At 37.7% G+C, this 18,590-nt stretch overlaps 2 protein-coding genes across 2 annotated transcripts; both read left to right on the top strand.

The window, feature by feature from the left end:
• Positions 1 to 1,568: 1,568 nt before the first annotated feature.
• Positions 1,569 to 4,320, top strand: LOC108270356 (complement component C1q receptor). The gene has a single exon (XM_017476948.3). The coding sequence runs from the start codon at positions 1,764 to 1,766 to the stop codon at positions 3,444 to 3,446; it is 1,683 nt and encodes a 560-aa protein (XP_017332437.1). The 5' UTR covers positions 1,569 to 1,763; the 3' UTR covers positions 3,447 to 4,320.
• Positions 4,321 to 11,500: 7,180 nt separating this feature from the next.
• LOC108269577 (signal peptide, CUB and EGF-like domain-containing protein 1) lies at positions 11,501 to 16,259 on the top strand. Its single transcript, XM_053682628.1, has one exon. The coding sequence runs from the start codon at positions 11,591 to 11,593 to the stop codon at positions 12,617 to 12,619; it is 1,029 nt and encodes a 342-aa protein (XP_053538603.1). The 5' UTR covers positions 11,501 to 11,590; the 3' UTR covers positions 12,620 to 16,259.
• Positions 16,260 to 18,590: the final 2,331 nt, after the last annotated feature.

The following is an 18,590-nucleotide window of genomic DNA, read 5'->3' as shown; positions in this document are numbered from 1 at the left end:
TCCCAAAGGAAAGGTGAATGTATTCAGGAAGGGTGGATGACCTTGCTTACAGTAAGTTTGCTGCTGAAGATTGTTTAATAAAACTACAGCGGATAATATTCCCACTAAAGAAGTTTACCAGATGTGAATGAGTAATAATGGATATAATTACTGATAAGGTTATTATTAGTAAGTGAATGAATATCCTTCAAAGAGTGGATGTGCTACTTTATTCATACTGAGACAAATAATTCACATAAAACACCACTTCATATATTATATTCATATAATAATAGGGTTTCTATTAATTTTAAATTAATATACTAAAAAATATGGAAGCACCATTTTATGGTTAAAATGTGAGGAAGTTGTGCTATAATGAAGTCAATGCCTTTAATGCACAGGCCATTTCCTGTTATTGAAATACGAGGTTAAGCCTATCTCATTTCACAAACACAGGATGTAGACTTTGGTCAGATTTATGTGCACCAAATAGGCAGTATAATCCAGAAAACATTTCTGTGCACAATAAAGCTATCATAAATGTGACATGTGCAACAATGTGTGCATTTAGTTTGTTAGTTCTCAAAAAAAAAAAAAAAAAGCAAATGGAAAGACTTCTGAGTAACAAAGAACAACGTTAACAGACCACCTAACTGTGAACTACACCAGCAAATATAAAAGAGATTGTGAATCTGTCCTTTGAGACACAGTGATGCTGTATCTAGAGTTAGTGTGTGGTATATTGTATATTATACAGCAGTTCATTTCAGTTCACTAATTTGATTGGCAAGTGGCGTTCCAAGGGTGCTTATATTTAGTGCAACCTCACTGGGACATTTTACTATTTGTATCACTGAGCTTGTCTGTGTTTGTGGGGCTTCAATTGGGATCTATTTCCACAAGCAGAACAAAAATAAACTAATTATATGGCCGTATTGGGTCCGAAATGTCAGTTACTCTATATTATTATTTTTCTCTGAGGTATGAAAAATAATATCGCACTTGCAATTGTGTTGTTACTGTATATCGGTGGGGCTGGAGATATCTACATTTACATTACATTTACATTTATTCACTTAGAGGACGCTTTTATCCAAAGCGACTTACAAACGAGAAAAATACAAGCAAAGCGATATATCAAGCAGAGAACAATACAAGTAGTGCTACCATACAAGATCCATTAATTGAGTTCCATATCTCTGAGTATTTCCACAGCTGTGCTTATTAATATAATTGGACAATCAATGTTAATGAATGAATTCATTAAGCCATGCATTCAAGTGGCATTCAATCTGAAAAGAAAATTAAACTATTTATTAGGACATGATGTTGAAGCTACAATGATTTGATTGGTAAAATATAAGCACATTTTACATTCTGGCCTTAATTCAGTTCAGTAATAGGTCTGCAAATGCAATGTACCTTTAGACTGCCAAAATTGACCAGGATTTTAGCTCCACACAAACTTCGTTTTAAAAATCAACTGCCACTATTTTAGGGTCTAGCCTGTTTTCAGCAGAGGGACAATCTGGCTAAGGAGTCAAAACAAAGCATGGTCTTGTAGGCAATTGTTTTAGACTTCCAGTCAGGAACTTGCCTTGAGAAAAGACAAAAGAAGCGCACTGCTAAATATTACTTCCTCTCAGGATTATTCTCTAAACAGGATGAGGTTTTTTGAATAAGGCAGTTCACGGCTGAGCTGTTAAAGCACATTAGAGGCCTACGAACAGCATCTAGTCTGGGACATGAACTGGATGTACATGCGTTAAATCGGTGAGAAGATGCTCTGCGCTCTGATCGCGATGCTCTGCGCTCTGTTGGCTGCTGAAAGAGCGACATGCGTCACCAGCAAGTGCACAGACACAGCGTGCTTCACGCTCCACACTGAAAAGGTAACGTTTGAGAGCGCCAGAAAAAACTGCAGCGAAAGCGGCGGCTACTTGATCACAGTAAGAGACGATAATGATTTACAAGCTGTGAAGTCACTTCTCGCGTTAGCCGGCAAGCTTTTGGTGGAGGAAAAAGTCTGGATAGGACTCAAGCTTTCTAAAGGGAGCTGTGTGCTCAGTGACAAGGGGCTGCGTGGCTTCACATGGATTTCCCCCGATTTCCCTACAGTCTCCCCGGTTTCCTCCTACTCCAACTGGGGAATGGAACCGAGAAGCACGTGCACGGAGGAGCGCTGCGTTTCGCTCTCTGCTAAAACCGAGGAACTCAAATGGGGAGATGTATCTTGTAATGGGCACGCGCTTTATATGTGTGTGTATTATTTTAGGGGAATGTGCAAACCCTTGTCACTTGCGGGACCGGGAGAGATTCATTACACGGTTCCATTTCTAAAAGTGCCACTTAAACAAGATGGTATTTTGGCTATGTTACCTCATGGAACATTAGCCGAGATAAACTGCACGTATGATAGTGATATGAACAATTATGCGATGTGTAAACCTCATTCTGATTCTGAATCGAATGACAGAGGCGCGCATTTCGTTTGGGAAAAGCCCGGACCATTTTGCGCCTCGGCTCAGCGGAGTTGCAAAAACAGAAACGGAGGATGTGATCAGCTGTGCTCTGGTGATGTTGATACCGGAGTGCGTTGTGAATGTAAGAAGGACTACTACCTCGCGGATAATAAAGTCACATGTCTGCTTAAAGACGCCTGCAGCAGTTCACCCTGCCAACACGAGTGCACGTCAAAACCGACCGGGTTTGCATGCACGTGTCGAAAAGGCTTTGAGCTTTCCGAAGACAAGGTCCACTGCAAAGATGTTAACGAATGTACCCAGGACATTTGCATGGGTCATATATGTCGCAATAAAGAAGGGGGATATGAGTGTGAATGCAAGAAAGGCTTTAAGTACGTTGATGGTATGTGCAAGGACATAGACGAATGCGCAGAATCGGCGTGCGCGCGTCACGCCAAGTGTCTCAATTCTGAGGGTTCGTTCTCTTGTTACTGCTTATCTGGCTTTAGAACGCATGGAGAGCGATGTGTAGATATCGACAAATGTCTGGATCAGCCCTGTGAAGGTATCTGCAGCAATACGGACGGTAGCTACACGTGTTCTTGTGGTCCAGACTTGCATTTAGCTGAGAACGGCATCAGCTGTGTTCCAGACCAAAAGGGCGGAACAACTTCACATGATTCCGAAATATTAAATAAACTGTTGGATCAAACAGCAGTAAACACAGTCACGCCACATTTAAACACAGAGACAACTACGGAAACGCACCAAAGTGTGCGCAAAGATGGCTCAATTGTCGGTTCTTGGGTCTTGGTGTATGCGTTGAGCTCGGTAATTCCCCTTCTCCTGCTGATCACACTCACTGCGGTTATTGTTGTGCACCGCTGGAATCGCTCACGCAAAGACGCCAAGAAGAAAAACGCCACGACAGACAGCTACTGCTGGGTTTCTTCTGGATACACAAGTCAGTTAGAAACGCAGCGGAACAGAATATACTGACTGCGCCACACTTCTTCTAATGGACTACATCAGACAAGAAAAAAAAAACTTAACTATTGTTTTGATTTTTGATATTACACACAATTTCTTGTACTTTGAATGCTTTGCTTTTTAATTGGGTTGTTTTTATTTTTGTAATCAATAAGACTTGTCATTTGATACAAGACTTTATTACTTCCTCACTGAATTGATCCACAGATCAAATCAGCTTTGATAATAACAATAATCTTTTTAATAACCATTTACTGCCTAATGCCATTTTATCCAGTGGTCCCAAAACACAACACAGAAGCTTAATATAGCCTATGTGTATTATCCAAAATTAGGCTTGTAAATGAATAAGCACTATACTATATACAGTTTTCAAAATGTGGTCTAGGGACTCTCAGAGATTCTTTAAATGTAGCCAGGGGGTCCACATTCATCATTTTAATTGTGCTGAATGTGGAAATGACTATAAAGTAGCCTACTGTCAACTGCAATCAAGGTTACTGAGCTATACACTTTTAAACACCTTTCAAATGGGTTTGAGCTTATTTAAAGGTTCTGCCTTGAAATTGTTTTAATAAACACTTAATTATAGGGGTTTACAAAGAACTGGATTCCCACAGAGCAACAAACAAAATTCTTGATTTAAAATTGAATTTAAAATTAAACCAATCACACCAGTGCTTCTCTTAAAGGTAGCTCCATAACTTGAAAACGAGCATAAATAATGTCAGCTCGAATCTAACTGCAGTTGTAATGAAACTAGCACTGATAACAAGATAGAAAATGTTTTAAATCTATGTTTGAACACATTGTAACTGGCTTAGGAATCAAAGCAATGTGCCTAATAGATAGATTATGACAATAAAACAAATTTGAGCCTCAATCATAAATGGTCTGTGAGATTTTTTTCTAGCCTTGTCTAATTGGTAGGAATTCACTTTCATGTTTTATTTATATAAACTTTATAAATATTTATATTAGTGATGTAGGTTTCTTTTCACATGATATATTCCCCTGATACTGTAATTTAATATGGAAAAACATATGAACATTTAAAATTGTGATCATATTTGGAACAGCAAAAAAATCCATTTAAAGTACCCTGAACTCAAAAATGTTATTCTTAAATTGTTTAGTTATCTGGGATAGTTGATTTGAATGATGATGTGTTGAGTAGATATACACTTATGACTGATGTGAGCTTTTCAAAAACTTCTGTAGGAGCAACTAATTACCAGACGTTTTGGTGGGGCCAGACATTAATTACCACATAGCCTCAAACAAAATTAAGTCAAAAGGCGATCACAGTTGACTTATGTTATAGGCTATGAAATTTTAGAGCGATTTTTAGAATAACTTATAGGCAGTTGAGTGTTGACCATGTACAGTCATCCACCGCACAGTATAATAGCAGCTTTGAGTGAATTGGGCACACTTTTGTTTTCAACTGTGTTTGAAACAGCAGGTGTGTTTCCCTTCAGCAGTGAGGCACACAAAATATCTAATATCATTAACCAGGGTTGCAAGGTTTCAGCAAAATTTAAACACACAAAAGTCCTGAATCAATCCCAGATAACTTGGGCACTGGAAAATGGATACTTATTTTTCTCTGGCTTTGCATGGGAAATAATCTCAACATGGTGCACACACATTTCTCATGTATGGACATAATCCATTCCCCTTTTCCCTCTCACAAGCTTTGCTAAATATCTTACAACAGAAATAGTTCTGTACATCAAAGACACACACTTTGCCTTTGTTTGCAAAAATGTCATAGATTGGATTTCCTACTATTTCTATAATACAAGACAGTTATTGAACAGTGGGTGTTGGTCTTATGACTGTATTCCAATGAAGAAAGGCTGAGCCAGAAATGACACATCTAGGAGGTGTTTCCTTCTGCTTTCAACATTTATTAAGGTGCCCAAAGTTTTGGACCCCAGCATTTTGGCTCACACATGAGATCAGTCTCTATACAGTAAAGAATTTGCTGGAAAATGGATTCCTACAGACTGGTCATCTTGTTTAGTATTTTAATCTCCTTCCATGTGGGACATACACTACGCTGTGCATGCAAAGAAGATTTAAGAACTTGCACAAGTATTCATAACATGCAAATCAACTTCACAACTGCCCAGAAGATCTGCATGGAAAAAGGAGGTAAATTACTAACACCACTAAGTAAAACTATCGACAGTTTTCTTTTCAACAAAACAGGACACTTCTGGATTGGTTCAGAAGGTGATTGTTTAAGCAGCAGCAGAAATTCTCGAGCTGATTCTGTGACTCTGAACAGAGGAGGGGAAGATGTGGCGTGTTCCCCACAATGCATGTCGGTTTCTCGTAATAAGACGTTAATGGAGCGCTCGTGCGAGGAACAGGTCGATGGCTTTTTGTGTGATGGTATTCAGTGGGAAAACTGCTGGGAGGAGAGACCATCTGAAGTGCAAATTCTGAATAAGAAAGACTGTGGACTTGCTCCATGCGAACACCAGTGCGAAGAGGTTCCCGGAGGCCACATGTGTACCTGTTATAATCCTGATCTATTCAGGCCAAGCAGGAAAAATCCTGAACATTGTGAGTACTACTGCAACTCTACCACATGCAAACAGCTTTGCTCCATGTGTGAGTGTCCTGATGGCTTCATCAAAGATGAGGCGAACTGCACAGATTTGGACGAATGCAAGTCAAATCACACCAACTGTGAGCAAAAATGCAGGAACACTATTGGAAGTTACATGTGTTCTTGCCATGAAGGGTTCATGCTGGTAAACAAAACTAAATGTGTTCCTCTTATAAATCCTACTCCGTTAACTGCTGCGCTTGTTACACCGTCTGTAAATTACACGTTGAGTCATGTGGTTTTTGTGACTCCAGCAGAGTATATTGGGTTTACACTGCTTATCTTGCTGGCTATATGTGTTCTGATAGGACTTCTGTATTACTTGCGAAAAAGCAAATCTGATGTACTTCTAAAAAATAGCGATATTCCAGATGACATCATGGTTCAAGAGGCACAGTTACAGATGTAAAACTTCTTGTTGTCATGACCAGTAATAACAGTGTGGGTGACATTATTTTATTTTTAGTCAATTTGATTTGCATGTTGAAGTAATGTTACTAATTTCTTAGCAATTAATTTCATCATGTATTGCTAAAAATGATGGTCAAATTAAACTTATTTAAACATAAATTGCAGATTTCGTTAGTCTGAATAGTTCTGCAGTGATAACAAAAATATGTGTTGTAATATTTGACATAATGAAAGGACTAATGATGGACAATGTTGTATACCAAATTACCCAGACATGGTATTTGAGTAACAGTAAAAGATACTATATTGAGAAATGATGCCAAAGTGACCCATGATTGAACTATGTTTAAAGCATCTTATATTATGTGTACTTAACTATCAAAATTCTTGGGTATGAAAACAGAGAGAGTGTGGGAGGATCCAGGATGCCATTTTTATGCCAAACAATAATGTGTTTTTATATTAGTATAACTGTAAACAAGAAAGACATACACTATATGCATTTCAATGCACTTTTGAATGTAAGCAGTTTTTAAATTTCACCATATTCTTTCCTGTATAATTAATCATGCTGTGTTGATGACTTTATATAAAATCCAGACTTACATCAGGCATTTAAGCAAGAATGGAATAACTTAAACTATTTGGGCCACATTACTACTATGCATGATGATCATAACTATGTTAATATTAGTTATTCTTGTTAAATGAAAAGTGTACTAGTATGTATTTAAGTTAGTATAAGACTCACCTTATAAAACAATGTGGAACTAATGATTTTTCTACATTATGTGAAATTCTGTGGTTTTCTGCTGATTTCAAAAGACTTCATTTGGTAACTGAACTGTCACATTGCCATAGACACTGCAATTATCAGTGGTAACATTAGACAGCTAACATGAGCTGACCTGGGCTAACTAGCCAGCATTTATGACATTTTTAAACCACACAATACGCACACAATTTGAGTCAGTCAGTCACTAATTTCAAACCACCACTGATGCTGCTGATCTTCCAAAACTGAATGCCTTTGCTAAGTTTGAGGTAGCAGTTAGCTAGCTAGCTCAGGTGCCAATGTATTTTGTCAGCTGATTATGTTGTTAGGCCAACTCTGTTGATGGAAAGCTAGCTACCTGTTAAAACAGAGCCAAGTTGATTCTCCATTCAGATAAATAATTCAGTTTAGTTATTTTACAGGAGAAGACAGATTGAATATAGACAGCTTAACTAAAGGCAGATTGATTACAGGCTAAAAACTGTTGTTGTTTTTTTTTAAAAAAAAATTCTATACACAGTCTTACAAAGCCATCTGCAAGTTGAAAAATAGTAAAGTGTGAATTTCTCTCTGAATTAAACCTGTGTCATAAACACCTTTTTGGTGCATATGTGCATATGCATGTTTGTAAGTGAAGCACCATGTTATATCAGTAACAAAAATAATACTTGGGAAATACACACTCTTATATGCATACATATTCACCAAATATTCATAAATATATATTTTCCCCTCACCAGCCACTCCAACGAGAGCAATATATACCAATATATACCTGCTTATTTATGCAGTTATCCAAATAGCCATGGGTCATATCATGTGGCAGCATCTCAAGGCAGAAAATCATGCACATACCAGTCGAAAGCCTCAGTTAATAATCATAAAGTGATCCCACTGACTCTAAACGCAGCACAGCTGGGTTGGTTGACGCAACTCAGAAATTGCTGAATTCCTGTCCAAAGGTACTGGCAATGAAGAAAGATGAGCATCACTTCAGTGATATCAGTAATTATGATCATTACTACTGCACATGAGTAATTATAAAACTTTTCTCTTTGTTTTTCACTGGAATTTTTTAGGTTGCTATATCACCTTAAAGGTGGAAAAAATCTGACAGATTTATCTTGGTTTAATTTTGTACAATTTTTTTTTTTTTTTTTTACATCAAAGAAACAGCTAACAGGGGTGTGTAAACTTTATATACCCATTGCATGAACACAGTACACTGAGTAAAACTCTAAACATTTTTGTCTGTACTCTGTGTCTCAATGCCTCCATGCATTTCTGCCTGTCTTCTTGGTGCCATTCTACTTTGCAATAAATGGATCATAATCATAAAAGGGAAAGAGTAGATTAGATTAATGTTAGTGTTTTCTTCATTTAAAAACCCTTTTAATCGTTGTGTTCCGTTTCAGCAAAATAATCTATGATTCAAAAGGAACCATAATAAAAATGGTTGTTTTATACAATGTGAAACTGTGTGTGCTTGACTCATTTTCTCTATTGAACTTGAAAACGGACAAATTTACTTTTTTGGTGCATACCCTGTCTTCATATATATATATTACACAGGTTTTGTTCAGGTTATTCTGACCCAAGAATAAATCGGATTGCAAAAAGTGGTGAAATTTCTCATTTGTAAGTCGCTTTGGATAAAAGCGTCTGCTAAAGGAATAAATGTAAATGTAAATGAAATATCAATTGACGGTAACTGCTTTTTACAAAAATAAAACAAATAGGTGAATTCAATCTGTTACATCTCTGACATCTATGTCTTATTAGCGCTTATGCCCGATTACATACGCCTGCTGTTAAGAGTATCTCCAGGCACGAAAAGTGTTTTTGTATCTTTACTGTTCCCTAAATACAGTCACTTTAAATATTATTTTCTGTCTCAGCTGCTCAATGTCAATACAACCCGTAAACAGTACGTACATTGCTAAGTAACATTTCTTACATTGTTGGTCACTCAAAAGGGTCATTAGTATTTCAGTGGCATGGAGCTGTGAATGAGAACTTTATGATGATTAACACTTGTTAAACAGCTGATAGAAATGGTGGTGCTCAGTATTCCAGAACATATAAATCATCATGAGACACTATATAGATTTTATTAAGTCCACCTGCTCTGTATCCTTACTGTCTTTTCCAGTCTATTGTAAATTGTAATCTGCACAGTTGTAGCACTAATATTGAACTATTTAATTAACTGATCAGTAGTAACTTGCATTGTTTCCTCTTTTATGAGCAGCTTTATTCCGACATAGGATGCAGATGCTGTCTAAATATTCTGTGCATGTGTCTAAAAGTAAACTGACAAGTATTTACATGTGTATGATTTTTTTTTCCTTTTTTTGTTTTAAATTTTCCCCATGTTCTCCTCAATTTGGTCTGGCCAATTTCCACCCACTCACTAACTCTTCCCCATTACACCACAGATACTAACTGGAGAGGGTGGGGCAAACAAATGCTTCCTTAGAGGAAGCCAGCCTATGTATCTTTGTAAGCAGCTGCTCCTGGAGCTTTGCAGGGCAGCATAACAAATAGTGCTATCTGCATACACAAGTTCTCAGATGGGGTGAATGTGTATGTTATCCCTCCAACCCAGGGAGCACAGCCAGTTTTCACTCCCTTGGCTCCCAGCCAGGGGTCCTACAGCCCCTGATGAACTGAAGTGGTTGGAAGTCCAGTGTAAGATATTCATCATCACCCCTGGATTTATAACCCCTGGTTTTGTACCTGATCTTGTGGCCACTGAATGTAGAGTTTTATATGAAAAAATGTCATTTTAAAAATAGAATTCAAATACAACCTCAATTCCGAAAAAAAGTTGGGACAGTATGAAAAATGCCAAAAAAAAGAAAGAAAGAAAAGAAAAAAGAGTCATTTGAAAATTCAGTTCCCCCTGCATTATATTGAAAACTTTGTGAAAACTTTTACTTTGTGAATTTAATTTATTTTTGAAAATATACACTCATTTCAAATCTGATGGCTGCAACACAATCCAAAAAACTTGGGACAGTCAACTGTTTACCAGTGTGTAACATAACCTTTTCTTTTAATAACACTTATTAAGCGTTTGGGACTGAAGACACTAGTTGGTTAAGTTTAGCAAGTGGAATTTTCCCCATTCATCCATTATGCATTTCTTCAGCTGTGCAAATGTACAAGGCCTTTATTGCCTTATTTTGCGCTGCATAATGCGCCACACGTTCTCAATCGTAGACAGGTCAGGACTGCAGGCAGGCCATGCTAGCAGCTGCACTCTCTGCTTACACAACCATGCGCTTGTTTTGTCCAAAAACTATTTGAAATGTTGACTCATCGGACCACAAAACATGATTCCACTGTGTTACTGTCCATCTCAGATGAGACTGAGCCCAGAGAAGTGGGCAGCGCTTCTGGACAGTGTTGATGCATGGCTTCAGCTTTGCACAGTAAAGACTTAACTTGCATCTGTGGATGCAGCGACGAATGGTTTTGATTGACAAAGGTTTACCAAAGTATTCCCAAGCCCATGTCAGGATATCCTTTACATACTCATGATGGTTTTTAAAACAGTGACGTCTGAGGGATCGGAGATCACGCACATTCAGAAGTGACTTTCGGCCTTGCCCTTTACGCATTGAGATTTGACCAGATTCCTTGAATCTTTAAATGATATTGTGCACTGTAGAAGGTGAAATGCCCAAAATCCTACCAATTTGTCTTTGGGGAATGTTGGTCTCAAAGTGTTGGACTATTCGCTGACACAGTTGTTAGCAGATTGGTAAGCCTTGACCCAACTTGCTCTTGAAGGACTTGGCCTTTTTTGGAGGCTCATTATTTAATATGATTAGACGATTGCTGCACCTGTTTCACATCGCCTTCTAATTTTCAACTTAACACATCACTATTAGTCCTAAACTGCCCCTGTTCCAACTTTTTTGGAACGTGTTGCATGCATCAATTTCAAAATAAACGTTTATCTTCAAAAACTACGCAGTTGATTAGGTAAAACATCAAATACCTTGTCTATATATGTTTTGGGTTTTTTTTTTAATACAAGTCAAAGTACATTTGTAAATCAGTCGTCTTTGTTTGTATTAACATTTTCCATACTTTCCCAACTTTTTCAGATTTGGGCTTGTAGAATTAATCCGGAGTCTGTATGCCTGTTTGCAGTGGCTACTGAGCAGTGATTGTATTCCACTGAGGAAAGGCTGAGTCAGAAATGACACAAATACATTTAGGAGGGGTTTCCTTCCTTTTTGGAAAAGGCACTAGAGTGCTTAAAGTTGTGCACCCCAGCATTTTGGCTCACACATGAAACCAGTCTCTATATGATAAACAATTTGCTGGAAAATGGATTCCTACAGACCGGTCATCTTGTTTAGTATTTTAATCTCCTTCCATGTGGGACATACACTACGCTGTGCATGCAAAGAAGATTTAAGAACTTGCACAAGTATTCATAATATGCAAACCAACTTCAAAACTGCCCAGAAGATCTGCATGGAAAAGGGAGGTAAATTACTAACACCACTGAATAAACCTATCGACAGTTTTCTTTTCAACAAAACAGGACACTTCTGGATTGGTTCAGAAGGTGATTGTTTAAGCAGCAGCAGAAATTCTCGAGCTGATTCTGTGACTCTGAACAGAGGAGGGGAAGATGTGGCGTGTTCCCCACAATGCATGTCGGTTTCTAGTAATAAGACGTTAATGGAGCGCTCGTGCGAGGAACAGGTCGACGGCTTTTTGTGTGATGGTATTCAGTGGGAAAACTGCTGGGAGGAGAGAGCATCTGAAGTGCAGATTCTGAATAAGAAAGACTGTGTACTTGCTCCATGCGAACGCCAGTGCGAAGAGGTTCCCGGAGGCCACACGTGTACCTGTCCTAAAGAATTCAGGCTAAGCAGGAAAAATCCTGAACGTTGTGAGTACTACTGCAACTCTACCACATGCAAACGGCCTTGCTCCACGTGTGAGTGTCCTGATGGCTTCATCAAAGACATGACAAATTGCACAGATTTAGACGAATGCAAATCGAATCACAACAACTGTGAGCAAAAATGCAGGAACACTATCGGAAGTTACAAGTGCTCTTGCCAGATAGGGTTCATGCTGGTAAACAAAACTAAATGTGTTCCTCTTATAAATCCTACTCCGTTAACTGCTGCGCTTGTTACACCGTCTGTAAATTACACGTTGAGTCATGCGGCTTTTGCAACTCCAGCAGAGTATATTGGGTTTACACTGCTTATCTTGCTGGCTATATGTGTTCTGATAGGACTTCTGTATTACTTGCGAAAAAGCAAATCTGATGTACTTCTAAAAAATTACGATATTGCAGACGACATCATGGTTCAAGAGGCACAGTTACAGATGTAAAACTTCTTCTTGTCATGACCAGTAATAACATCTTTGGTGACATTGTTTTATTTTTAGTCAATTTAAGTTTCATTTATGAGTTCATATCAATGTAAACATTTATTGCTAAAAATGGTCAAATTAAACCTTTATACATATAAATAACTCATTTTGAAGTGTCTGATATTATGTGTAACTATTAAAAATAGCTTAAAACACAGAAAATGCATTAGGATCTTTCCATGATGGTTTACAATTTTATATTTGATCAATAAGCTTTCTTATAAGCTGTTAACCAAAAAGTCCAGGATGCCATTTTTATAGTAAAACTATAAACACTAAAGACAAACACTGAACAAATTTCAATGTGCCTGTGAGAGCAAAAGCCATTTTGAAAATTCATCACTCTTCATCACCATAGTCAAGGAGCCACTGTGGTAGTGGCTTTATATAAAAACCAGACTTGCATCAGGTATTTAAGCACGAATGGAATAACTGAAACCGCATGGGCCACATGGGATGATCATAGTCTAGTTAAATAGGAAGAGTGCTAGTTAGTATAAGACTCATGTTATAAGGTAATGTGGATTTCTACTGATCGCAAAATACTTCATTTGTTAACTGAACTGTCACATTGCCATGCTCAGGTCATGATGTGTTTTTCATCTCTTTGAGCTGGTTGATAGAGAATGAGAGTTAGAAGGCATGAAATACTCTTTGAATGTTGCAATTTGATTTGTTTTTGTTTTTATACTGTCTGCTTTTAATCTGTTTCATAAACATGGTTATTTTTATGCACATATGCTTGTACTTATTCACAAATTAAGCACTATTGTACAGCAGTATAAAAATAAATACTTGAGAAAGAAATCAGCTCAGCATCATATCCAGAGGTTGTCTTTGGAAAATAGACGTATGAGTGCTGCCAGCATTGCTGCAGAGGTTGAAGGGGAGGGGGGTCAGCCTGTCAGTGCTCAGACCATACGCCGCACACTGCATCAAATTGGTCTGCATGGCTGTCGTCCCAGAAGGAAGTCTCTTCTAAAGATGATGCACAAGAAAGCCCGCAAACAGTTTGCTGAAGACAAGCAGACTAAGGACATGGATTACTGGAACCACGTTCTGTGGTCTGATGAGGACAAAATAAACTTATTTGGTTCAGATGGTGTCAAGCGTGTGTGGCAGCAACCAGGTGAGGATTACAAAGACAAGTGTGTCTTGCCTACAGTCAAGCATGGTGGTGGGATTGTCATGGTTTGGGGCTGCATGAGTGCTGCCGGCACTGGGGAGCTACAGTTCATTGTGGGAACCATGAATGCCAATATGTACTGCGACATACTGAAGCAGAGCATGATCCCCTCCCTTCGGAGAAGCATGATAACGACCCCAAACACACCTCCAAAACGACCACTGCCTTGCTAAAGAAGGTGAGGGTGAAGGTGATGGACTGGCCAAGCATGTCTCCATACCTAAACCCTATTGAGCATCTGTGGGGCATCCTCAAATGGAAGGTGGAGGAGCACAAGGTCTCTAACATCCACCAGCTTTGTGATGTCGTCATGGAGGAGTGGAAGAGGACTCCAGTGGCAACCTGTGAAGCTCTGGAGAACTCCATGCCCAAGAGGGCATGCTGGAAAATAATGGTGGCCACACAAAATGTTGACACATTGGGCTCAATTTGGACATTTTCACTTAGGAGTGTACTCACTTTTGTTGCCAGCGGTTTAGACATAAATGGCTGTGTGTTGAGTTATTTTGAGGGGACAGCAAATTTACACTGTTATACAAGCTGTACACTCACTACTTTACATTGTAGCAAAGTGTCATTTCTTCAGTGTTGTCACATTAAAAGATATAATCAAATGTTTACAAAAATGTGAGGGGTGTACTCACTTTTGTAAGATACTGTATATGCTTACATCCATCCATCCATCCATCCATCTTCTATACCGCTTATCCTTCCTTCAGTGTCACGGGGAAACCTGGAGCCTATCCCAGGAAAGATCGGGAACAAGGCGGGGTACACCCTGGACAGGGTGCCAAGCCATCGCAGGGCACAATCACGTACATATTCACACACCCATTCATACACTATGGACACTTTGGACCTGCCAATCAGCCTACCATGCATGTCTTTGGACTGGGGGAGGAAACCAGAGTACCCGGAGGAAACCCTTGCAGCACGGGGAGAACATGCAAACTCCACACACACAGGGCCACAGTGGTAATCAAACCCCCGTGGTAATCAAACCCCATATTTGTTAAATATTCATAAATATGTTAATTACCACCGCTGGCCAGTCTAAAATGAACACCTGTTTATCTGTTTATTTATGCAGTTATCCAAATAGCCATGAGTCTTGTCATAAGGTCTTGGGTTATGGGTCTTGAAATAATGCCGATACTGGTCGAACAATTCAGTTAATGTTCATTAGTGTTGGGGAGATACAGTGATCCCACTGAGCACCTAAGAATCTGCTGAATTCCTGGCAGCCTCACACACAACAGACTCCAGAGTTCACCCAGAGTGGCACAAAAAAGGGCAGGAAGAAACTTTTTTTTTTTTTTAAATACAAAAACCATTACACAGCAGGTGGGCAGCTCCATAGGAATAAGCACTCCATGAATTATTGCGGTTGCAGAGGTACATTACCAGGCTGACCCAGCTAACAGGTTACAGCAATTTAATCAATAACTCAGTGAACCTCAACTTCTGCTGCAACATGCTGGTGGCAAGGGCAGAGCCTGGTATCAGCAGCACTAATCATAGGCTCAACCTGACTGTGTCAAAGCTGGCAATGCCATCCCACCAGCACCATTGAAGTGGTGTACAAATGCGCCAGCCCATCCGCATATTGCTGCCAACCACATATATCACCCTCCAAGGCCTTGCTTGTCCAGCTTGACAGTGCACCATGTTGTACAGCACAAATTGTCCCACATTTGTTCCACAGAAATGACAATGAATTCAGTGTACTTCAGTGGCCACAAAGTGTCAAGGCTGTTCTGAGAGCAAAGTGGGTTCCTACCCAGTATCAAGGATAAAACAGTTCCTGAAAGTGAGTGAGTGACTGACTGATTGAGTGAAAATGAGAGACTAGGATGTTGTGGTGGTGGTGGCTTGTCATGAATGGCTTGTCATGAACAAGCCATTATTGAAAAACTGTCCCAGGTTGTTTACTACGCTCAGATTCCATGTTGAAAACTTAAAAGTGTTAGTGTTAATTAAAAACGTGATTATTCCATAGTGAGGTCAGATGTCAGATGGAGAGAAAGAAACTCTGAATGCAGAGTTTGTTTGTTTTCCACCATGTGGTTAGTGGTATCGTATTTATAATAGACCTAGAGACATAAATCTTTTTAATTTCTGAACTTTCTACTCACAGAACTCATTTTTATTAAAATTGTCATTAGATTGAAGAAAAGTGCAAGTCTTCATGTGTTTTCAGTGAAGGTCAGTGACATCAAAATATATATTTTTAATCTCTCATTGACCTGTGATATCTGACTTGTAGACATGTTACTGTACTCCAGCATTCTACAAAGCCCAGGCAGCAATAATAAATAAGTATTTTATTTTCCATGAATATCTTGTTCAGTTATTTACAATATGTATAAAAACTTTAAGTGGCCTTTAAGACTAGCCTATATTCAATTATTCAGATGTACAATAAATGTGGTTGGGTATAGTTCTATTAAGTACACACTAAACAGCCCCTCTTCTCAACTTCATACATAGGCCTTTTGGTTTCAGGGCATTATACAGGCCTCAGACTTTAGGTGAGAATGAGTGAACATAGATCAAACAAGTAAACAAGTGAAATCAGTTTTGTAGCTGATGCTGTAAGACTAAATTATGCATACTGCAAATATTTGTCTAAGCATTCTTTCCATTAATAATTAATTAATAAACAAATACCCTAGCATATAACACATTTCTGAAATCTTCAGGATTTCATCAACATGTGAAGGAAAAATCGTTGTGTTTTATTTTAAAACAGCATGGTTTACTCTTTTGTCAAAACTGACAAAAAAATATTTTTAATGATGTTTCAGATAGCATGTTTAGGAATATGAGACACATACTTGGGATTTTCATTTCATCCTCAATTACACATTACTTGAGCATTCTTATTCATGGCATAAATAACTAATACATTTCAATAACAGGATTTTTTTAATTAACATATTCTAATACAGTATGAATTAGACTAAGTATAAAATGGCTACATATTAAGATATTAGCCTAAGTAACATTTTGTAGTTCATTTCTTACAGCAATAAAAGGGTTTAGAAAATCTTCAGTACTTTCGAAATTCATAAGGAGTCTTTTCTAAAATGAATAAAAACTTATTAAATAAGTCACAGTATAAAACCACTAGTAAAAATAGTACACTAAATAAAAATTTATACATTGTTGTGTGTCTCAGTGCCTCCCTGCATCTCTGATTAGATTAATGCTAGTGTGTTTTACTTCACACTGAAAAGAAAACAAAAAAAACTTTAACCCATATGTTCTATTTGGGGTAAAATTACCTGATTTAAATATTATGTAAAGTGGAAGCATACTAAAGTTTTTTTGTGATATGAAACTGTGTGCTTAGTTATTTTCTCTACTGAACATGGTGCATCTCTTATATCCTATCTTCATATTTATATTTCACAGGTTTTGTTCAGATCATTTTGACCCAAAATAGATTGCAAAAAGTGATGAAATATTAATTGACAGTAAATGCTTTTAACAAACACAAAACAGATGGATTCATCTGTTACATTACCTCTGTGTCTTATACCTGATAAACTGCATCTGCTTTTAAGAGCATCTCCAGGCACGAGAAGTGGTTTTGTGTGTGTTTACTGTTCCCTAAAGAGTCACTTTAAATATTCTTTTCTGTCTCAGCTGACCGATGTCAATAAAATCCATGAACAGTACATAAAACACTCAGAGGAAAGTGCTATCTGCTCTCATCTGCATACAATTAGCATGCCTGCTGAATTCTATTTATAAAATGACATTTTTCATATACATCTCTACATTCAGTGGTCACTATATCAGGTATGCTATTAGACTGTACTTCTAAAAGGTATGATGCTTCAGACGATGCCACAGTTCAAGAGGCACAATTACAGCTGTAAAACCTGTAGGCTATATTTCATGACAAGCAATAACTTCTTGTGTGACATTATTATATTTTTAGCCTATTTAAGTTACATGTTGGAAGTAATGCTATTAATTTCTTACATTTATGATCTCATAGCACTGTAAATATTTACAGCTAAGAATGATGGTCAAATTAAACCTATTTACACATTATGCACTGATAACAAAAAATGTACTTTTTTGAAAAATAAAGCTAAAGTGACCCATGAGATAACAATTTTTAAAATATAATATAATAAGTACAACCCCAATTCCAAAAAAGTTGGGGCAGTATGGAAAATGCAAAATAATAATAATAATAATAATAATAATAATAATAATAATAATTTGAAAATTCAATTCACTCTGTACTATAGTGAAAACACAGTATTAACACATTATCTGAAAGTTAACAAACAGCATATTTTTTATTTATATTTATATAAATAAATACATTTATATATAATATATTATATTATATTTATATAAATATATAAAATTTATATATTTTTTGAAAATATACAATCATTTCAAATCTAATGACTGCAACACAATCCAAAAAAATTGGAACAGTTGACTATTTCCCACTGTGTAACATCACCTTTTCTTTTAATAACACTTATTAAGCGTTTGGGACTGAGTACACTAGTTGGTTAAGTTTAGCAAGCAGAATTTCCCCCATTCATCCATTATGCATTTCTTCAGCTGCGCAGCTGTGTGGGGCCTTCGTTGCCTTATTTTTTGCTTCATAATGCGCCACACGTTCTCAATCTGAGACAAGTCAGGACTGCAGGCAGGCCATGCTAGCACCCGCACTCTCTGCTTAAGCAACCATACACTTGATGTGATCAC

Source organism: Ictalurus punctatus, chromosome 9 (assembly GCF_001660625.3).
Source record: "Ictalurus punctatus breed USDA103 chromosome 9, Coco_2.0, whole genome shotgun sequence".
NCBI lineage: Eukaryota > Metazoa > Chordata > Actinopteri > Siluriformes > Ictaluridae > Ictalurus > Ictalurus punctatus.
Note: the sequence above shows the minus strand (reverse complement) of the source record. Positions and strands in the feature narration are given on the sequence as shown.

What these genes read in the sequence shown, in the direction of transcription:
- LOC108270356 (XM_017476948.3), top strand. Translation starts at nt 1,764, where the DNA reads ATGCTCTGCGCTCTGATCGCGATGCTCTGCGCTCTGTTGGCTGCTGAA.
- LOC108269577 (XM_053682628.1), top strand. Translation starts at nt 11,591, where the DNA reads ATGGATTCCTACAGACCGGTCATCTTGTTTAGTATTTTAATCTCCTTC.